The sequence below is a fragment of the Phocoena phocoena genome, chromosome X (assembly GCF_963924675.1).
Source record: "Phocoena phocoena chromosome X, mPhoPho1.1, whole genome shotgun sequence".
NCBI lineage: Eukaryota > Metazoa > Chordata > Mammalia > Artiodactyla > Phocoenidae > Phocoena > Phocoena phocoena.
The window spans coordinates 5,932,195-5,955,695 of record NC_089240.1 but is presented as its reverse complement, the minus strand read 5'-3'; the positions used below and the strand labels follow the sequence as shown (position 1 = coordinate 5,955,695).

The 23,501-nt window shown below is 42.2% G+C and overlaps 1 protein-coding gene and 2 pseudogenes across 1 annotated transcript in view; 1 reads left to right on the top strand and 2 right to left on the bottom strand.

Annotated features, from left to right (window-relative positions):
* Positions 1 to 23,501, top strand: part of ANOS1 (anosmin 1) — a 189,199-nt gene that overhangs the window by 156,140 nt on the left and 9,558 nt on the right. The window contains exons 7-9 of the mRNA XM_065901097.1: positions 4,048 to 4,253; positions 7,151 to 7,295; positions 17,087 to 17,233. Of these exons, the coding sequence (XP_065757169.1) occupies positions 4,048 to 4,253; positions 7,151 to 7,295; positions 17,087 to 17,233 (498 nt within the window). The remainder of the gene's footprint in view (positions 1 to 4,047; positions 4,254 to 7,150; positions 7,296 to 17,086; positions 17,234 to 23,501) is intronic.
* LOC136142633 (large ribosomal subunit protein uL23 pseudogene) lies at positions 11,863 to 12,333 on the bottom strand (annotated as a pseudogene).
* Positions 22,800 to 22,909, bottom strand: LOC136143173 (U5 spliceosomal RNA; annotated as a pseudogene).

Sequence of the window (23,501 nt, the reverse complement as noted above, 5' to 3'; positions counted from 1 at the left end):
CTGGTCTTGTGATGTGCCTCTGACCTTCTCCCCCTACACTCCTGAACTAGAGAATTAAACTCTCTGATCCTCAGTTTCCTCATCTGCAAAATGGGAACAAAAGGCCAACATTAAAAGAACAAAGCACAACCATATGCGTGTAAGATTGGAAATAAGCTGTGCTTATGTCCAGTTCCCAGAGACTAAATGGTGTCATTGCTCTGGACAGACTCTAGCTCCGGGGTTGACCGTCCATGGCCTGTGGTCCATGTTTGGCCTGCCTCCTGTTTCTGCAGATAGCGTTTCACTAGCACAGAGCCGTGCTCATTTGTTTCCATAGTATCTGCAACTCCTTTCAAGCTACGACAGCAGAGTGGATTAGTTGCAACAGAGACTGTCTGGTCTGCAAAGCCTTGATATTCACTGTCTGCCCCTTTACAGAAAAAGGCTTTCAATCCCTGTGCTAGACTATAATGGGCACTTTCCCCAGCAAAGGGCTTCACAGGTTGACTTTCTGTAGAGACAGTGGCCCATCGTTATGTTGATGACACGTAACAGATGTAGAGATGTGGCCTCAAACCCCTCTTTCTCCCCTCATTGTCATTCTCACGCCTGGCTCTGCCACCAGTTATGTGAGTGACCTCAGGCAGGTCACTCTACCTATCCAACCCTTAAGATCCTTACCAGTTTTTTTTTTTTAAAGTTCATAAATAAATTATAAAATCCCTTAGAGCTTTATCATAATGTGGAATTTCTATATGCATATGATTTTTTCCACAAGCTTCCAACTGCATTTCAATGTTTTAACAGAATTAAAACATTATGTAAACTGAAAGAAAAGATTTTGTATGTTTCAACAAAGTGAATATACTTGATTTCACACTGCAGGGAACCATTTCACAAGGCAGTGAATGACAGCAATCTGGGAATTTGTTGGGACTGAATGAAATCCTTCAGATTAGACAAACAGGACAGACTCTCTCATCTGAAGTCTTCAGTGACTAGACAGATAAATGAGTAGCTCGTTTACAGAGGATAACTGGGGTGATCACCTCTGCTATTTCCCTTTGGCTTCAAAAATTTAAAAAGTAGTTATCTGGGGGAAGAAAGAGATTGGGGGTGTCTCACGTTGGTAATGGGAGTACGCCACCTGGGTATTGTGAGTACTCGAGTGGGCCTTACTTTTAAGAAAATGTGAAGCAAATATTACTAATTCATTTATTTGAAAGCACTGCTTCCTAATGCCATTGTCATAAATTACGTTGTTTCATATTTTATCATGTTTCATAAACTAGATGATGTTATTCTGAATTGTGATCACATCTAAGGTATGAGAAATTTTTCCAGGGCAGTAAGAAATGATACCATGAATGAAGTAGATTAGGGAAATGATGAAATACCGAATACTATTTGCCTTCCTTAAACCTGGAATTTCTTTAGAAAAGGCGGTGACTTTGAGCTTGTCCTACGAACCTAGACTCTCTGGAAGGTTCACATAACTACTTATTTCCAGCATATAGACATCCAGGTGCATCACTGAAAACATGAATGGCTGTAATCACCTTTACACGTTGTAATTTTTCTCTTACTCTGAAGCGATGCTGAGCTTGCCAGCCAGCTTTCTGTAAGAAAGGTCTGCAGTAACCTGTCGTAGGTTAAGGATTGACTCATACCGCAGAGGTTGATCTTAAGGGCCTTGGAGAATACCAAAGTAGGAGAAAATCACGGTGAAATTCTGCTGGTGCGTGGAGGAAAGCACATGTAACTGTTTTGAATAGGGTGACATCTGGTCGACCTGCAGTAGGTAACGACTCTCGGGGCGGGGGGTGGGTAGGGAGGGAGGCGTTTAGGCTAAACCGGTGGAAAAGCTTCAGTAGCTCTCGGTTTTCATCTCCACGTAATCAGATGGGAACCAGTGTGGCCAGAGTAGCAGGCTCAGGTGGGGACAGGAAAGGAGGTTTGGGAGGTTATGTGTGGGAAGGATGCACGGGACTCTGGGGAGGCTGCCAGCACTTTGACTCTAAGTGAGACTGGAGGCCATCGAGAGCTTCCAAGCTGAAGAGCCTCAACTTGTGTTGTAAAGAACCACCAGCTGCCGTACTGGGAAAGGCTCGGAGGCCTTTGCCGTCATCAGGGAGCAAAGACAAAGGCTTGGCACACGGTGTTATTCTGGTGGAAACAGTAAGATTCCAGATAGGTTTCTGAAGGAACTGCTAGCCGAAGGAATGAAAGCGGAAGAAGTACACGACCTCGAGGTTTGGTGCGGGAGCAGCGGGAAAGAGGAATTTGTGTTTCCTGAGATGGGGCGTCTGTGGTGGGCAGCAGGGGCTGGGAGGGACGGGGACTTTGGTCTTGGGCACGGTCCTTTCAAGCTGCCTCAGACCTCCAAGTGTAGCTGATGCAAAGACCCTTTAGTGCTTGAATCCAAGTTCAGGGGTTTTAAAGCTGTGACTGGTGAGATCTCTAGAGATTGGGTATAGATGCCAAGAGGCCCCCGAGTTCAGAGGCCAGATGCTCCCCCGCTTAGTGGCGGTGGGATGGGGAGGCCAGGAAGGGGGAGGCTGAGGAGGGTCAGGGGACCAGAGGGACAGCCAGTGGGGAGCGGAGGCAGGCGGAGACCACGATGCAAGGTGAAAGCAGCGAGGCGTGTGGCGTCTCCACGGGGGTGACCAGCGTGGGGCTCCCAGGGACTCCGCAGAACCAGCAGAGCGAGGAAGGCCGTGCTTCCTGAGCCCGTGATAACAGGACCCAGCACTCCCCTGCTCGCGGGAGGCAGGGGCTGTTTGCACCTTTGCTTGGCCGCCACCAGGTGCAGGACTGTTCAGCTTCTGACCTGTGGATCATCCACTTCAGAGTCGCGTGTGTGCTTTACATAAAAGTGTGTATTTCACATAAAACACGAATATATATTGAACGTGGATGTATCGATGGGCCGCACTTGCTGAACCAGCATACCTCAGTATAAGTCTTGGGCGCTCCCAGAGGGTTCCTCACGGTGACCGTCTGAGAACCACCTCGGTCAGGCATGTCAGGTAACGTGCTTTGGACGAGCCATCAGCCTAGGAGAGCAACTACAAAGCTTTTAAAAATGACACAGCCCACCACCCCTCCAAAACTTATCTTACAGAAAAGCAACAGATTTTTAAAAAAATAATTCATGCTTCCATCATCCCCGAAACACAAACCATCCCAAGGGTAAAACCATGGCTATTTTCCGCCAGTCTTCTTCGTTTATATGGAGTTAGATAGCGCTTCTTTGCCCCTCTGATGCAGATGGTATTAGAATTAGAATTATTGACAGCATTTTTCTGGGCAGGCGTCTTAAAACAAAACCATCTGTAAATCATTTGTGGTGAGCGGCTGGCTCAATTTGTGGCAAAAAAATGAAGGAAAGACCCTCAGCTTTACACGTACTTAGTCATCTTCATATATAGATTTCAAATGGAGGTTTGTAGAGAAATCATTCCAGAACCTAATCTCCCTCCTGACAGTTGAGACGGTTTTGGCTTATGCGACAAACTAGAAATGGTGAAATTATAAAAATGTTACCCGTCTGTCACCCACTTTGTAATGTGGCGAAAAAATAAACTTTTTGTTTTTGCTGATGTTTTCACGTCACTCTTAACTTTTGATTCAAGGATCTAAAGCTCCAGGACGGCTCGGATGAAAACAGTTACTCGAATGAGCTGGTCCTAGATTTCTGTCTTTTCTTTTCAGAATTTTCAAAGGCATTTCAACTTTGCTGACCTATTTAATGCCAACCAACCTGAATGGAATTTGACCGTGTTTTACAGAACTTTATCCATTTCGGTACAGTGAAGATTTGGCTGGGTTGTAGCGGTATGGAAATGCCTAGATTACAAATATGGCCCAAACACATTGCCCTTACTGTTCTATAGGTTGTTTTTCAGTTTGAAGCTTAAGAAGGGGATCTTCCTTAGTGCTTATCTTCAGCTCTTCTCCACATCAAGGGCAGTCTTCCTGCATCGACCCTGTAGTCATCACATGTACAGAGGCGATGCTTTTGTGGTCATCCTGGGCCCTTATGTCTTTCTCCTGGGATTTCAGATCCATCTGCACCACCGGCCCCAGCCAACCTCCGGCTTGCAAACTCCACCATCAACAGTGACGGAAGCGTGACGGTGACGATCGTTTGGGATCTCCCTGAGGAACCAGACATCCCAGTGCATCACTACAAAGTCTTCTGGAGCTGGACGGTCAGCGGCAAGTCACTTGTGCCAACGAAGAAGAAGAGGAGAAAGACCACGGATGGGGTGAGTGAGAACCAGGGGGAAGAGGCCCATCTCCTCGCAGTGGTGTTTGAACTCAGGCACCTGGTCTGAGCGTGGCCTCTGATGAGCCACAAGAGGGACAGATGAGGGACAGGTTCCCATCCCTCCCCTTTGGACGAGGAAGTTCAGAAAACAGAGGACCACGCCAGCCGTTCAGCCGTGCACATTTCAGGTGACAACAGTTGAGTTTAGTCTGTTGACTTACTCATATCCAAATGGCTGGCACCACTCCGGAAATCAGAGGAACAAAAATGTCTCCATCTTAACCTGTCTAGCCATTGAAAACGAGACAATTCAAAATGTCCTCGACATTTAGGTCTCTTTTTTTCTAAAGAGATCCTTGTAAACTGAAGAGTAAATGTTCACGGCTTTATCTGTTGTGTATCGTAAGGGGCTCCCATCTATAATCTAATCAGTGCAACAGCAGACAGTTTAGAAAATGCATGTTTGACAATATGCTTTTCTTATTGATTAAAAGAACTTGGAATGGCTTATTTTCCACACACCAAGAAATACAATCTTCACTGAACTGTTTTATGCAATGAGATGTCTATAACACTGAACCTTTTGCATCATATGAAATGCTTAATGCATAAAAATGAGTGTTTGGTGTCCTTTTAGTACACATTCCTTTATCTCATTGTTATAAAACTTAACACCTTTTCCCCTAATTCGTAAGGTTGAATTCCGTAAATAAATAAATGTTTGAAAGTGCTTTAGAAGGACACCAAGACTTTTTTTTTTTTTTTTGCACTGAAGATTCCAATATCTGTGCCATTGAGGAATTATAAAACATGTCTCCACAGGTCCATATCACCGATATTTAGCTGTGATACTGTTTTGGTTTTATTTTCAAGAAACATTCTGACAGTTCCAGCTTTTATTTTGTAGGACTTTGCAACAAGTGACCATTGGTAATGTGTGCTTATCTCATAGAAAGTGCTGAAAGAGATAAAGTTGTGCAGTCACAGGGATAGAAAGCAAAAAGTGATGTGATGAAATGCCGACAGCCCCATGCCCCTGACATGCCCTTAATAACCAAACAGCATCAAGGATTAGTAGGGAAGTTTGCAATTTATTTCCAGTATATGTCAATTAGATAAATAAAAAATGAACTGCGGGGATTCCCTGGTGGCGCAGTGGTTGAGAGTCCGCCTGCCGATGCAGGGGACGCGGGTTCGTGCCCCGGTCCGGGAAGATCCCACGTGCCGCGGAGCGGCTGGGCCCGTGAGCCATGGCCGCTGAGCCTGCGCGTCCGGAGCCTGTGCTCCGCGACGGGAGAGGCCACAGCAGTGAGAGGCCCGCATACTGCAAAAAAAAAAAAAAAAAAAAAACTTTGAATTTAATTATAATTGTTAACAGACCTAGAGTAGCCTTAATCATAGGTCACTATCTTACGAGTGACGTGTTTTTCTGGATCCACAAGAGGCAAGCTGTAGGTCATGTGACTCATTAAAGTTCTCAATATTAAAATTTGACCAACGGAGAATTACGATCAGGAACTGGAAACATGTTGAAAAACATGAGAAATTGTGAAATTTTCTTCTTGGGCATCAATGTCTTTTCATTTCCTAAGAGTCCATCCTAATATCCGTGAAAACTAAGAGGAGTGGGGATGTTCAAGGAAATGGTCTTTCAAAAGTGAATTCTATTTTCCTTGTTTGAAGGTAATAGTTCAGGAAGAGTGATACAGAACATAACAAGAAACCCTAACTAAAAAGAATTGGGAATCGGTAGTTCATAGACATACTGTAGGTAAAAGGCAGAAAGGGCACGAAGAGGCACGGTTAATACCACGGTGGGTGTGGCTGAGAGGCGGCCCAGCCTCACCTGGGAACAGGGACCACGGTCCAGAGCCTGCCTCTCAGCCCCCGCTTCTGGAAGTGCAGTCCTTTCAGCCGTCCAGAGCCGCCCTGCTGGAAGGTGGCCGAGTTCTGATGACTGATCCCTCAAAAGCCTGAATCACGTAAAGGTGCCGAACTATTAATTTACAGGGAGCGTTGTGCTCACGGTCTGAAACGCCCCTGGAAGTCGTGTTCTCTCCCTGAAAAGAGATCTCACATGACCCAAAATGGTGCGGAGAATTCCGACAGGTCATTGAGGTATTGAAACAAGGGATGGGCTTATGTGATTCAGTATTTGACAATTTCAGATGACGATACCTTCATGTGGCACGGTGCACGTATACAACTGGCCTGCTCTTTGTGGGAAAGCACGTGCTGCTTACCGACGGCCTGATGTCTGGTGTCGCGTTCGTGATGGACTCATTTTTCCCTTCACAGATGTTAATACCACCAATTAGACCATTTAGGGCCATGTGATATCACATGTACTATATTTTGATGAATGTTTGAATTCTAAGACAACAACCTTATTTCTCTTAATTCCTAGTACTTGTAAGGGGCTTTATTATTATACCTGCAAGCCATAAAAAAGTGCTTTAAGCATTTTGTCAGGTTGATTTTTCTTACAACTTTTGGTGGAAATTTACTCATACAAGATTTAGGATAAAATCAGAGAAAGACAGGGAATGCCAATTCGTAATCTTTATAGCTTTCTTCTCTCTGTAAGGTGGTATCTAGTAAGGAGTGAGGGGACAGAATTATTCATTTTCCTGCTACTGAAAAGCATCCAATAATGGGATTAGGAATACAATTTCCAAAAAAACGTGTTTGTGCCTTTTGTATGACATTTATTTTGATCCACGGTAAAAGCGGATTTTCATATGCTAAAGATGTAGAACGATTTGTGATCTTAGATAGTCCGGGCAGACATCAGAGACGAGCTGGTGTGCTTCACAAGGACACAGCAGCTGTGCAGGGAAGCTCAGAGGCAGGGCGGCTTGTAACAGAATCTGTGTGTGTTCCCTCCACCTGCAGTCTCAGAATTCTGTGACCCTGGAGCCACTGCAGCCCGACTGCGACTACACAGTAGAGCTGCAGGCTGTCACCTACTGGGGCCAGACGCGCCTCAAGAGCGCCAAGGTCTCCCTCCAGTTCACGTCCACACACGCCGTCCACAGAAGTAAGTGCTTCGAGTTCCTTTTTCTTATTTGCAGTCTTTACATGGAGAGTCTTCATACCCGTATACACGTAAATATGCCCTTTGAACTATGATGTGTACAAATTTTACCTTTGAGTTTTTCTTAGGATTTTTATCCTAAGTTTTATGTGCAACATTTTGGCGTCATAATGAAAGTTTAAGAACATAGGGTGTCTCATTCGAACAAATGTTTATACTTCCATGATTGGGGATCCTTGTGCATATGCGTACTTGTTTTTAAGGAGGGTCCGCACAGTTAAACTGTTAGAAACTGTTGCTTCCCTCCTAAAAAAAATGCGACGTGCCCTTTTTTCTTTTCTACTGGTTTTACAGTGGTCACAATTACTGCAAAAGGCTACCGAATTCTCCACTGGGGGCAGTGACTAAATCATTCCCATACCCGCTTCCTTGTTGCCAGTGGTTCTAAACTAGTCTGTTTGCCATGAACTGAGCAAAGCAAGGGGAGAGTCTCATGAGACACTCACCTCTGAGCTGGAAAATGCCTTACGTGGTGTTTCCGGCTTTGCTCGGAGGTGGGGACTGCTGAGAAGAGCTGTGGGGAAGCTCCTGGCCAGGGATCTGGGGACGGGCAGATAGCAGGCGAGCCCGAGAGAGGCTGCCAGGGGTCTCCGCGGGTCCTGCTTCCCCAGGCTCGCAGGGTCCCGTGGGATCTGCCTTTCATCCCGGCACGGGGCCTGGTCAGACACGGAAGGTGTGACAAGCTTGTTGAATTTAGGAAAGGCAATGCTGGCTCCGCACTGTTAAGACGCAGGGATTGCCCATAATTATCTTCTACCACCTGGGAAACAATAGGATCCAAACGAGCAGGTCCATTTGAAATGATGCTTTCAAAATAGTTCTAGAAACAGAGCTTCCTACCTACATGGATTTGGAAAGTCTACTATTGCTAAGTATAAGTTTGCATACAATACAACTTCTACATAAAAATTCTCATGGAAACATCTCTATGTGTTTAGTAACTTCACTGATTTTTTTATCAATATTTTTTATTGAAGAAGAGTTGATTTACAATGTTAATTTCTGCTGTACAGCGAAGTGACTCAGTTATGCACACACACATACACACACACACACACACACACACACACACACACACACACACATATATATTCTTTTCCATTATGGTTTATCCCAGGAGATTGAATATAGTGCCCTGTGCTCTGCAGGAGGACCTTGTTGTTTATCCATTCTCTATGTAATCGTTTGCATCTACTAACGCCAGACTCCCACTCCATCCCTCCCCCAACGCCCTCTGCCTTGGCAACCACAACTGTGTTCTCTATGTCCGTGAGTCTGTTTCTGTTTCATAGATAGGTTCATCTGTGTCATATTTTAGGTTGCACATGTAAGTGATATCATAAGATATTTGTCTTTCTCTTTCTGACTGACTTCGCTTAGTATGATCATGTCTAGGTCCATCGATGTTGCTGCAAACGGCATTATTTCATTCTTTTTGATGGGTGAGTAGCATTCCATTGTATATATGTACCACATCTTCTTTTTATCCATTCCTCCGTCGGTGGGCATTTAGGTTGTTTCCATGTCTTGGCTGTGCTGTGCTGTGACGGTGCTGCTGTGAACATAGGGGTGCATGTATCCTTTTTGGATCTCTTTTTTTCTTTGCGGTACGCGGGCCTCTCACTGCCATGGCCTCTCCCGTTGCGGAGCACAGGCTCCGGACGCGCAGGCTCAGCAGCCACGGCTCACGGGCCCAGCCGCTCCGTGGCATGTGGGATCTTCCCGGACCGGGGCACGAACCCATGTCCCCTGCATTGGGAGGTGGACTCTCAACCACTGTGCCACCAGGGGAGCCCTTTTTTTGATCTTTAAAATTTTTATTTTATATTGGAGTATAGTTGATTAACAATGTTGTGTTAGTTTCAGGCGTACAGCAAAGTGATTTAGTTATACATATATATACCCGTATCTATTCTTTTTCAAATTCTTTTCCCATTTAGGTTATTACAGACTACTGAGCAGAGTTCCCTGCACTATACATAGTCCTTGTTGGTTAAAACCAGCATTACACAATTCAGTTTTAACGGCATTAATTTGTGTGCCTGATTTCAGCCTGACTGTTCTTAGGGAGGTCCAATCTTACAATTTGTAAATAGGCCCAATATGTCCGTTATATGATTATGAATCAGTTTCAAGAGTAATTTTAGAGTCAGATTTAGTGATATCTATGGCAGCACTTGTGGAGCACGTGACATGTTAAAGGCAAGATGTTATGCATTAGAGACAGCTTTCAGCTGAGAGGAAGAATGAGGCGTGAGTCAGTACTAGTGTTATAGGTGTGATGAAACAGGGCCAGAAAATCCTTCTGTTCGTTGGACAATGTATACCACACGTGTAGGGTCTCGATAGCTTAGTTATAGGTGCGATGAAACAGGGCCAGAAAATCCTTCTGTTCGTTGGACAATGTATACCACACGTGTAGGGTCTCGATAGCTTAGTTATAGGTGCGATGAAACAGGGCCAGAAAATCCTTCTGTTCGTTGGACAATGTATACCACACGTGTAGGGTCTCGATAGCTTAGTTGCTTGAAGTCATTTTTTCTTTAGCCTGGCTGCACATTATGGTCAACCAGAGAGTTGTTTGTAAAAACGCTAGTGGTAGGGCACCATGCCCAGAGATTCTAATTCAATGGTGGCAGGAGGTGGGAGGGTTGGGGGAAGATGCCTCTCAATTTCTTTTTCTTTTCTTTTCTTTCTTTTTTAATTCTACTGAAGTATAGTTGGTTTACCATATTGTGTTTCATTTCTGGTGTACAGCAAAGTGACTCAGTTATACATATATATTCTTTTTCATGTCCTTTCCCATTATGGTTTATCACAGGATATTGAATATAGTTCCCTGTACTATAGGGTAGGACCTTGTTTTCTATCCATCCTATATATAATGGATTGCATCTGCTAATCCCTGACTCCCAATCCACCCCTCCCGGACCTCTGCTCCCCCTTGGCAACCGCAAGTCTATTCTCTATGTCTGCCAGTCTGTTTTTGTTTCCTAGATAGGTTCATGTGAGTCATATTTTAGATTCTGCATACAGGTGATATCACTTGGTATTTCTCTTTCTGACTTCACTTAGTATGATAATCTCTAGGTCCCTCCATGTTGCTGCAAGTAGCATTATTTCATTCCTTTTTATGGCCGAGTAGTATTCCACTGTATATATGCACCACATCTTCTTTATCCTTTCATCTGTTGGTGGACACTTAGGTTGCTTCCATGTCCTGGCTATTGTAAACAGAGCTGCAATGAACATTTTGGTACATGACTCTTTCTGAATTATGGTTTTCTCAGGGTATATACCCAGTAGTGGGATTGCTGGATCACATGGCAACTCTTAGTTTTCCGAGGAACCTCCATACTATTTTCCATAGTGGCTGCAACTTACATTTGCACCATTCATTGATTTCTTTAATGCAGTCCTCCATTCACTCATCAAACTGTGTCTAATGATGGGAACAATTACTACCTTATACCAGTGTACACTGTATTATAGTATAAAGATATGTACACCGTAGGATATATACTATATAGACTGTACGTTATATAGTATATGCGTACCATGTATTTATATGTGTATGTGTGTTCTGTATATACGCACATGCGTACATATACATGTGCAAACACACTCATACACACACATTACTGCAGCACTGGACACATTTCCATCTCTGCCTTCAAAGCGCCTACTGTTGAATTTGGGAGAGAAACATGTCAACATGATCACACAGAGACCAGTCCGTCACACACAGAGCTGCAGGGAAGCACGGCGCAGACGGACAGACATGGCGGTGGGAACCAAGAGCACAGCGCTCCTCCCGGGTCCTGAAGAATGGGTGCTCTGTGGGACACGGTGTCACCCCACACAAGCGCAGAGTTGGAAGAGAGCATCGTTTGTGCAGAGAATCAGTTTGGGGGTGGGGAGTGGAGGGGGGGGTCAGTTCCCTCCCTGGGAGACGTCAGTGACTCCCGTGGGTGTCATAACCATCCACGTGCGAAGGCCACCCTGTGTCTCCCACCTGATGCTCCCTGAAAGCAGAGGTACGTGTTCAGCTGCCTGCTCGGCACGTCCACTGGGATGGCTAACAGGTACTTCGAATGTAACATCCCCGAAACCAAGCTCCTCACTTCCCTCTCACACCCGTCCCTCTCCCAGGCTCTCCTGCCCCAAAAGTTCCCACCGTTCCCCCTTTTGTTCAAGCCATCCATAGAGGTCATTCATCATGCTTTGCTTTTCTTTCTCTTCAGAAATCCAGTTCATTAGAAAGTCCTTTTGACTCTAATTTCAGATTCTGTGTGGGATCTGTCCAATTCTTGCCCTTGTTCAGCCCACTGTCACCTTTCTTATAAAATAATCTAATTAATATTTGTCTCCACTCTTTCTTAAATGTCCATTTTGTAGACAGCTGCCAAAATATTCTTTAGAAAATATATATATATATATATATATTTTTTTTTTTTTTTTTTTTTTTAGTGAAAACTTTTATATTTAGAATTAGTCAGCTGGACTCAGTTTAGATGATCCCAATTTTGTTGGCAACATCCAAAGCGTCATAGTCAGGAGCCAGTCGAACATATGCCTTCTTCTCTCCATCAGGCCTGATCAGGGTGTTGACCTTAGCCACGTCAATGTCATAGAGCTTCTTCACAGCCTGTTTAATCTGGTGCTTGTTGGCCTTGACATCCACAATGAACACCAGTGTGTTGTTGTCTTCTATTTTCTTCATGGCTGACTCGGTGGTGAGGGGGAACTTGATGATGGCATAGTGGTCAAGCTTGTTTCTCCTAGGGGCGCTCTTCCGAGGATATTTGGGCTGCCTCCTGAGCCGCAGTGTTTTGGGCCGTCGGAAGGTGGGTGACGTCCGGATCTTCTTTTTTTTGTGGCTGTGTACGCCTTTCAACACTGCTTTCTTGGCCTTCAAAGCCTTTGCTTTGGCTTCGGCTTTGGGAGGGGCAGGGACTTCCTTCTTCACTTTCGGCGCCATCTTCGTGAAAAGGGTTTCCGAGCAGAAAATATTAACCATATCACAGATTACTCTCCTGAGTTCCACTCTCAAGACTGTCACCTACATCTGCTCTTTGCAAGTCTCCACAGATCTCATCCTCTATTGCTTTCCCATGTTTTCCTCCCCAAATGTCTTCTCAAACCAAAATCCTTTAAACTTCTGCTTCTCCTAAGACCCATTTTTTTTTTTCTCTATTGGTGGTGGGGATTTCCTCTATTGTGTAAAATAAGTTTGCCTTTTAGTCTCCTGGCTTTTCCAGTAAACAACATTCCTTCCCCATTAGAGACTGGTATGGGATTGCAAACTCCCATAATTTAATATGTGTTTCTGCCCACAACCAAGAACAAGGAGAGGAAAACCCAGCCTTGGCTTGCCATTGTTGAAGTCATGTCATCGAGAATCTCTTCATGGTCCAGCCCACAGACACAACTGTTACAGACTCTGGGTCTCCAGAGCACATCTAGGGCTTTCTCCTTCTTCCTGGGGCATCTCCCCACACACACCTGGTGAGATCCTCTTTAATTAGCTCCCTCTCCCTTCCTCTCAGGTATGATTACAAACCCTTCTCTCTCACTTTAAGCCATTAGGCATCACGTAGACTGAATTCTTCCCTCTCAGTGAGCCACTCAGATCCCCCCAGATACAAACACATCTGTCCTTCACCCCTGAGTGTCTTCCCCTGTCCTCTGGAATCTCCGGTGGAAGTGTCCTTCCTTTTGCACACGACAGATTCCAGTCTGTGGCGTCTAGACCTATCCCTTGGAAAGTACATCCGCTCAACTAAGGTCTCATCTAGGTCAGAGAACAGGGACTGTCCGCCTGGGTGCCCACAGCAGCCGTCAGAGCCCACGTGCTCCAGAAGCCTAGGCGTGGCCTGTAGCACTGCTTCCGGAGCTCCAGAAGCCTAGGCATAGCCCGTAGCACTGCTTCCGGAACTCCTGTGAAAGCAAACCAGTCAGTTGTTCCCGCTCTTACCTGCGCACACAACCAACTCCTGTTCCCGCAAGACGCTGGTGCTGAGTGTTACAGTAACTTTCTAATCATCTTGTACGATGAGGTAACGTTTTACCTGACCAATAAGGAGATGTGACAGTTAACCTACCAAAGGCCACTTTATGCTAGGATTAACTGATGCCTGTCATGCGGATTCAGAAAAATAAAAAAAAGTGACAGTGCAAAGCACCTGTCATAATACATGTTATTTGGGTGTCGGCGTCGCCGACAGAAGAGACTGGTTTTGCAAAGGATGAGGCAGGATATAGCTGAATACGTGTCAGGATGTTCTTTATAACCCAATGTTGATATATAATCTCGTAAACACTAGAAGTAAGGAATAACTACAACTCTATAGTATAAACGAGGGAAATTATATTTTATAGGAATGAGTGTAGTAAATGTCAGCATGTAAATTATTTTTTGAACTATATTTTTCCAGGTCTGCGGGGTGCCAGGTGTATTAATGATAAATATTTCGATGCAAGCAAAGCCTGAATGTTCATACAGTTTTATAAAAGGGTCCCTTGAAGGAGGAAAGACATAATACTATCTTTAATGGAAATGTAACTTGCTTTTTTGGAGGTAGGAGGAGTATTTCCAGGGTTGACAGATTCCAAATGTTTTTTGTAGTTGCCTCATGCAACTGGAATATACTTCCAGCTCTCCAAAATAAAAATGGAGTGGAGAGAAAATACTCTGAATCTCTCAATCTGAAAAGTTAATCAGAGTTTTGACATCTGGAGAAATAGCATAGTCACTCAATTCTTTTAACTTTTAGGACTATTAAAGAGTATAAATAAATCAGACCTCATACCTCTTCAGAATGTGAAGGAATGAATTTTATTCCATTTTTGTCTCCTGCTGAAAGTGGAGGACACACTCCGAGTCAAGAACATCCTCCCAGGACTGAACTATCACATCTGTCCCTACATGGGGGATGGGGCATGTCCATGCGTGTCTGTGCTGGAAATATTCAATAAAGCAGCAAAGATTCAATCTTGAGATATATACATATATGTGTGTGTATATATATATATATATATTTCACACGTTCTTACGTCTGTAATGAGAAATGAATGTTTCCATGGCATATAAAAGACAGCAGGAAGACAGAATTCACAGAGAGATTAAACACGGTTTTCTACACTGTCTCGGTAGTCTGCTGGCGACTTGTTCCCATCACAGGTTCTTAAAGGAATTAGAAGCGTAAATGGGCTTGTGAAAATCTGAAGCCTTTAATTCTTTAAAAGAAACATGCTTTAGGTATAAGCAGCGGGATTCTTTAACCGCCTGGTGGTGTCTAGAAAGGGATGCGTTTGGGGGCGGGGCCTTGTGAGGGCTCCGCGTCCCAGGCCCTCCTCTGGGCTCCAGGCTCGCTGTGCTGGCTTCTGCAGGCTGGGAAGCAGCGCCTCCTGCTATCCGGTCTCTGCACGTTCCTGGCCCCCAGAACGCCCACCTCCACCTGCGAGCGGAGGACGGAGGTTTGCCATCAGCGGCCAGTAGTTTAATCAGCATGCCCGTGTGATGACGCCTCTGTAAAAATCCAGAAAGACCGGGTTCAGAGAGCTTCCGCGGAGGTGAACGCATGCTGGGGGAGGGGCTCCCTTAGACCCTCAGACGTGGAAGCTCCGCCCCCTTTCCCCACACCCTGCCGTGTGCATCACTTCCATCTGCCTCTTCCTGACTTAGATCCTTCTTTTCCCACTCACTTTTCATATAGCCAAATCAAATCTTATGCTTAGGCATGATTAACTTTGAAGACAGATGTTCTTGTTTACATGAGCTAAATATGGGCTTACATGACAAGCAATATTGATGTGAACATTTCTATACAAGTTTTTCTACGTTATAGATCCTCATCCCTAGAACAGTCTTTTTTGTTACTGTTGTCTGTGGTTGTGTGTTTGTTTCTTTTTTTAAATTGAAGTATAGTTGATTTACAATGTTGTGTTAGTTTCAGGTGTACAGCACAGTGATTCAGTTATACACATGCACGTATTCTTGTTCAGATTTATTCCATTATAGGTTATTACAAAATATTGAGTATATTTCCCTCTGCTATACAGCAGGTCCTTGTTGGTTATCTCTTCTATATAGAGTAGTGTGTATATTTTAATCTCAAACTCCTAATTTATCCTTCTGCTTCCCCCCTTTCCCCTGTGGTAACCATAAGTTTGTTCTCTATGTCTGTGAGTATGTTTCTGTTCTGTAGATAAGTTCATTTCTGTCGTATTTTAGATTCCACATCTAAGTGATACCATATGATATTTGTCTTTCTCCGTCTGACTGACTTCACTCAGTATGATAATCTCTAGGTGCATCCATGTGGCTGCAAATGGCATTATTTCATTCTTTTTGATGGCTGCATAGTATTCCACTGTATATATGTACTGCATCTTTATCCATTCCTCTGTCGATGGACACTTAGGTTGCTGGGTTATATCCTTTTATTATAAACGGGTAATCTATCAAGTAAAATCTTTCTCTGAGTCCTGTGAATTGCTCTTGCAAGTTATTTGAATCTGAGGAAGGGGTCTCTGGAACTCCCCATCTATAGCAGGTCATCAGAAGCACTGCTGCCAACCTGGACTCGTGACTCGCATCTGAAGCGGGTGGGGGGCGCAGTCCTGCAGCACTGAGCCCTCACCCTGGGGGATCTGATGCTGTCTGCAGGTAGAAACTGTCAGAACTGAGTTGAACTGTAGGACACCCCGCTGGGGCCTGAGAATTGGTGGTATGGGGAACCCCTCATACACACACTGCTATTGGGTGCAGAATCCTTAACCTAATAAATGTCAGAGTTATCCAAACATTCATTTGAATTATTTAAACTAAAATGTAAGTACCAACTAATGTAACTATCCCATTCCTTTTAATCAGATCCATTGCGTGGATGGTTTGACAGGCACACCCTGGTAAGGAGAAGTACACACTCGATGTACTTTTTCTTCTGGGTCCTCAGTTTTCCTTTCCTTCTCCTGATTCACCGCAGGTCAGCATTGCTCTGCCTTCATCCTCATCTCTCCCTCTTCCTCCCACCTTCTCAAGAATGCAGACCTCACAGCTCTATTGGAAAAGTTTTGATAACACATTTCTGACTGCTTTATAATCAATACAGCTTAAGCTGTTATCTCTCAAAGGGCTACTTGGAATTCTGAAAGCAGAAAAGTCTTGTCTCCAAGGACGGAATTTCTAAATGTACAACTTCTAAAATCAGTGAACTGGTAAAGGAGAGATCTGAGGGCAGGAATTTTTGGTATACTTCCTGCTAAGCCGTATAAATTCTCATCTGGCTCTCTAAAGATGGAGGAACGTAACATGCTGGTACTTCTGTGAAAAGCTACCTATACTGTTTTCATGAAATGGTATTTTAATATTACTTCATTTACTTCATAACCGCAGAGAAGTCTGTCTATCGTGAGAAATACTACTTCCACCTGTTACTGAAATCAGAGCATCTTTCCGGGCTGGTGAATGTATGTTGATTCCCAATTTAAGTTCGGGGGATCCCGTGTAATGTATACAGTCTACTTTTAGGTAGGCATTCCAGCGTGTGATGAAGGGGGAGGTGTCATCAACTTGAGCTGGAAGGAACGTGTAGTCACATTACATTTTACTTTAAAAGTCAGGCACTAAATACGGATGAATAGCAGAGTGAAATCAAATACACTGGGATTACTATCGGGTTACAGATTTATTTTTAACAAGTAAATCAGAATGTTGTGCTTTGTGGTAGAAGAACAACTTGGGAAAACTAGAAAAAGTGTGATGCAAATACAGCCTCCGTTTCAAAGACGACGGCCCACGCGCCTCCTGGAAATCGGAGCTCCGTTCTATCAGGACAACCAGCTACAAGTGAAGGTGTACTGGAAGAAGACCGAAGGTGGGTACATGCTTCTGTTCATTTGTTGTTGTTCTTCCTAAGTTTCAGTTTATATTGGAGGCGAGTTGATTAACAGTGTTCTGTTAGTTTCAGGTGTACAGCAAAGTGATTCAGTTGTACACATACACGCGTGTATTCTTTTTCAAATTCTTTTCCCATTTAGGTTATGACAGAGTACTGAGCAGAGTTCCCTGTGCTACACAGCAGGTCCTTATTAGTTATCGATTTTATATACAGTAGTGTGTATATGTCAATCCCAATCTCCCAGTTTATCCCTCCCGGCCACCCTTCCCCTTTGGTAACCATAAGTTTGTTTTCTAAGTCTGTGAGTCTGTTTTTGCCTTGTAAATAAGTTCATTTGTGTCGTTTTTTTTAAGATTCTGCACATAAGTGACATCATATGATATTTGTCTTTCTCTGTCTGATTTACTTCACTTAGTATGATCATCTCCATGTCCATCCACGTTGCTGCAAATGGCATTATTTCATTCTTTTTTATGGCTGAGTAGTATTCCATTGTATATGTGTACCACATCTTCTTTATCCATTCATCTGTCGATGGACACTTAGGTTGCTTCCATGTCCTGGCTATTGTAAATAGAGCTGCAATGAACATTGTGATACATGACTCTTTTTGAATTATGGTTTTCTCAGGGTATATGCCCAGGAGTGGGATTGCTGGGTTGTATGGTAGTTCTATTTTTAGTGTTTTAAGGAACCTCCATACTGTTCTCCATAGTGGCTGTATCAATTTACATTCCCACCAGCAGTGCAGGAGGGTTCCCTTTTCTCCACACCCTCTCCAGCATTTATTGTTTGTAGACTTTTTGATGATGGCCATTCTGACTGGGGGGTGTGGTGATACTTCATTGTAGTTTTGATTTGCATTTGTCTGATAATTAGCAATGTTGAGCATCTTTTCATGTGCCTCTTGGCCATCTGTATGTCTTTGGAGAACTGTCTATTTAGGTTTTCTGCCCATTTTTTTCACTGGGTTGTTTGTTTTCATGATATTGAGCTGCGTGAATTGTCTGTATATTTTAGAGATTAATGCCTCGTCAGTCACATCCTTTGCAAATATTTTCTTCCATTCCGTAGGTTGTCTTTTCATTTTGTTTACGGTTTCCTTTACTGTGCAAAAGCTTTTAAGTTTAATTAGGTCCCATTTGTTTATTTTTGTTTTTATTTTCATTAATCTAGGAGGTGGATCAAAATGATTTTGCTGGGATTTATGTCAGAGAGTGTTCTGCCTATGTTTTCCTCTAAGAGTTTTATATTTGTTGTTTGCATTGAAGAGCGCTGTGATGTAAGGGTGCTTGTGCAAACATCACCGTCGAGCCACACTATTGATATTAAGGAAACGGTAGCTGAACAAAACACATGCTTTTTAAAAAATCATTATTAAATACCTTGCTCTTCTGAAGTCTGAATGGGTTGCCTCTGATTCCCAGGAATCTGTATCACATACTGAAATCTTCTGCTTACATTTGATCATTTCAGGGATATTAACCTGTCTTCATGTCTTTCCTAAGAAGGTTGATCTTGTGTCCCAAACACTTGAGACAGTCATTATTTTGCACTGTAAATTCTTGTTCTAAATTAGAAGACCTATAATGCAAATAATTTGGAAAATAGAATAAAAGAGCCGATTCTCTTCTCAATATCATTTCATAGAAATAGCATTTTACTGGATTTTCTTTCAGAAGTCTCCTATACCTCTGTTTCTCACTCAGTTGTTTTATATGTATATGTGTGTGTTTGTAAAGCACATTTTCATAAAATACTAATCTGCTTTCTATATTGTTGGTATTTTTAATAACATTTTAAAATGGCTGCCTTGATGGATCTTATGCCATAATGATTCCACTATAGTCAAACATTTAGCTGCCTTCAGAATTTCCGTCTTATAATCAATACTGCAGTGAACAGTCACCCTTAGAATAGATTCTTTTTTCTCTTTATCTTCGGGATAAATTCCTTTTGTTTCTTTGTTTTCTGTACTCTTAGAATATTTATTTTGCATTATTGAAATAGTATTTTTAGTTACTTGACGTACATTTTTATCACTTTTGTGCATTTTAAGACATAAACTCTATTTTAAGCAAAAAACAATAGATTGTTTCAAGAATGCAGTTTTTAAAATTCTTCTTATTTTTCTGAAGTGCTATTTTACTCAGGGTATCGGCTCACGAGCCATTGGGGATATTGGTGTTGGAGCTCTTCTTGTTCCAGAATTTTCTTCCAAGCTGCTGAAATTCATTCTCTAGCTAAAATAACATTACCAATCATGTTAATGTTTTATTACTATCATATGTTAATTTAAATTTTATTTATTGAATATTATTAACTTATGTTAATATATCCATATTATGACATTTAATGATAGTTTTAAGTTAATATTAAATTGTAAAATTTATTTGATCTATTGTACAGTCAAGCCCTCCACATCAGTGGGTTCTGTATCTGCGAATTCAACCAACTGTGGATTGTGTACTATGTTTAAGATTGGCAGTTGGTTGAATCCAAGCATGCAGAACCCACAGATACGAAGGGCTAACTGTGGGACTCGAGCAGCCTGGAATTTGGTATCCAGGGTGTGGATCCAATCCCCACTCTCCAGTGGGTACCAAAGGATGAGTGTATTTATCAATTTCAAATTAGAATTGTATGTCAATATGACATATTAAGAAAACAACATATTAATATAATACTGAAAATGTACACATCTCATGTAAGGAAATGAAAATGTACACACAGGGGAGGTGCAAACATCTTAAACACAGAATAGTAACCACCATTTCCTGACTTCTAAAATTGAAGATTTGTTTTCCGTGTATTTGAATGTATACAGATGGAATCATACAGTTTGCATTACTCTTCTCACAGTGAACACTGCATGTGGGAAACCTGTCCGTCCTGTTGCAGGAAGCCGTGATTCATCCATTTATATCACTGCATAGTCGTCCCTGGTACAGCAGTTGACGGAGATTTGGTTTGTTCAGATCCTTTCAGCAGTTGATGGAGATTTGGTTTGTTCCAGGGATGGGCTATTCAGAATGGCCCTGCTGTGAAGAGCCTATGACATGTCTGTTGATGCACGTGTACCTATTCCCCCACAGAGGGTGGGATTCTTAGATCATAGAGGATGATGACCTTTAGAAGATACTGAGAATTTCCAAAGTGGCTGGACCAATGCACTTTCCCACCAGGAGGGTAAGATGGTTCCCACTGCCCCACATGCTTTCCCCCATGAGGCATGTTCTGTCTTTCTCAGTTGAGCCTTTCCGGTACGTGTGACGTGATGGCTCAGTGCCGTTTGAATTTGCATTTTTCTGGTCATCCAGGCGTTGAACACCTTTTCATAAGTTTACTGGCAATGGAGTTCCTGTTTTTCAAAGCACTTTTCAACTGTTTAGCCAGCCTGTCCTGCAAGAGTCCTTTATATGTGGAGTATATGAGTCATCTGCTGGTTTCATCTTAGTATTTTCTACTTTTATTTTTCTCACATTCTTAATAGTTCTTACTTTTAGAGATTATCAGTTCATCATTTTGTTTCCTTGAGGCTTACCGCTCTTTGTGTCCTGTTTAAGAAATCTTTGCTTATGCCAGGGTCACAAAGATACTCTCCTTATCTCCTAGGAGTTATACTGTTTCATCTTTCTCTAGCTTTTACCCAGATTTGATTATTGTTGTAAGCAGCTAGTGTAGGGCATCAGTGTCCTTTCATTTTTCTTTCCCTCTTTTTTCCCCAAAACAAAGAACTTTTTATTGAAGTATTAGTTGATTTACAATGTTGTGTTACTTTCAGGTATACAGCAGAGTGATTCAGTATTACATATATATATGTCTATTCTTTTTCACATTCTTTTCCATTATAGGTTATTAGAATATATTGAATATAGTTCCCTGTGCTATAAGGTAGGACGTTGTTGTTTATCTACTTTATATACAGTCATTTGTATCTGCTAATCCCAAACTCCTAATTTATCCCTCCCCCACCCCCTTTGCCCTCTGGTAATCATAAGTTTCTTTTCTAAGTCTGTGAGTCTGTTTCTTTTTGTAAGTAATTTTATTTTTATAATTTTTTTACATTCACATATAAGTGACATGATATTTGTCTTTCTCTGTCTGACCTACTTCACTTAGTATGACAATCTCTAGGTCCATCCGTGTTGCTGCAAATGGCATTGCTTCATTCTTTTTTATGGCTGAGTAATATTCCATTGTATAATTGTACCACATCTTCTTTATCCATTCATCTGTTGATGGACACTTAGGTGGCTTCCATGTCTTGGCTAGTGTAAGTAGTGCTGCTACGAACACAGGGGTGCATGTATCTTTTTAAATTATAGTTTTGTCTGGATATATGCCCAGGACTGGGATTGCTGGATCATATGGTAGTGCTATTTTTAGTTTTTTGAGGAAACTCCATACTGTTTTCCATAGTGGCTGCACCAGTTTCCATTCCCACCAACAGTGCAGGAGGACTTACTTTTCTCCACATCCTCTCCAGCATTTATTATTTGTAGACTTTTTAATGATTGCCATTCTGACTGGTGTGAGGTGGTACGTCACTGTAGTTTTGATTTGCGTTTCTCTAATAATTAGCGATAATGAGCACCTTTTCATGTGCCTGTTGACCATCTGTATGTCTTCTTTGGAGAAATGTCTATTTAGGTCTTCTGCCCATTTTTGGATTGGATTGTTTTCTTGTTATTAAACTCTACGAGCTGTTTGTATATTTTGGAAATTAAACCCTTGTTGATTGCATCATTTGCAAATATTTTCTCCCATTGCATAGGGTATCTTTTTATTTGGTTTATGGTTTCCTTTCTGTGCAAAAGCTTATAATTTTGAATAGGTCCCATCTGTTTATTTTTGCTTTTATTTCTATTGCCTTGGGAGACTGACGTAAGAAAACGTTTGTACGATTTATGTAAGGGAGTATTTTGCCAATACTCTATCCTAGGAGTTTTATGGTGTCATGACTTATATTTTAGTCTTTAAGCCATTTTGAGTTTATTTTTGTGTATTGTGTTAGAGAATGTTCTAATCTCCTTCTTTCACATGTAGCTGCTCAGTTTTCCCAGCACCACTTATTGAAGAGACTGTCTTTTCTCCAGTGTATATTCTTGCCTCCTTTGTCATAGATTAATTGACCATAAGTGTGTGGGTTTATTTCTGGACTTTCTATCCTGTTCCATTGATCTATATTTCTGTTTTTCTGCCAGTACCTTAGTATTTACTGTAGCTTTGTAGTATAGTCTGAAGTCAGGGAGCTGTGATTTCTCCAGCTCTGTTCTTCTTTCTCAAGATTGTTGTGGCTATTTTGAGGTCTTTTGTGTTTCACAGACGTTTTAAAATGTTTTGGTCTAGTTCTTTGAAAAATGCCATTGGTAATTTGATAGGGATTGCATTGAATCTGTAGATTGCCTTGGGTAGTATGGTTATTATAACAATATTGGTTCTTCCAGTCCAACAATATGGTATAACTGTCCATCTCTGTCAGCTTCAGTTTCTTTCATCAGCATCCTATAGCTTTTGGAGTACAGGTCTTTTGCCTCTTCAGGTAGATTTATTCCTAGGTATCTTATTCTTATTTTTCTTTCCCCCTCTCCACGGAAATCTTTAGTAAAAGGCAAAAGATTTATATGATCTGAAGAGAAACCAGAGTATGAATGGTATTTTATTCTTTCTGATGCAATGGTAAATGGGATTGTTTCCTTAATTTCTCTTTCTGATAGTTTGTTGTAGTGTGTAGAAATGCAACAGATTTCTGTATATTAAGTTTGTATCCTGCAACTTTACTGCATTCATCGATGAGCTCTAGTAGTATTCTGGTAGTATCTTAAGGGCTTTTTAATGTATGGTATCATGTCATATGCAAGCAGTGACGGTTTTACATCTTCCTTTCCAAGCTGGATTCCCTTTCTTCTCTGATTGCCGTTGCTAGGACTTCCAAAACTATGTTGAATAAAAGTGACAAGAGAGGGCATCCCTGTCTTGTTCCTGACCTTGGAGGAAATGCTTTCAGCTTTTCACCGTTGAGTATGATGTTAGCTGTGGTTTTGTCATATATGGTCTTCATTATGTTGAGGTAGGTTCCCTCTATGCCCACTTTCTGGAGAGTTTTCATCAGAAATTGATGTTGAATTTTATCAAAAGCTTTTTCTGCATCTGTTGAGATGATCATATGGTTTTTACTCTTCAGTTTGTTAATATGGTGTATCACACTGATTGATTTGAGGATATTGAAAAATCCTTGCAT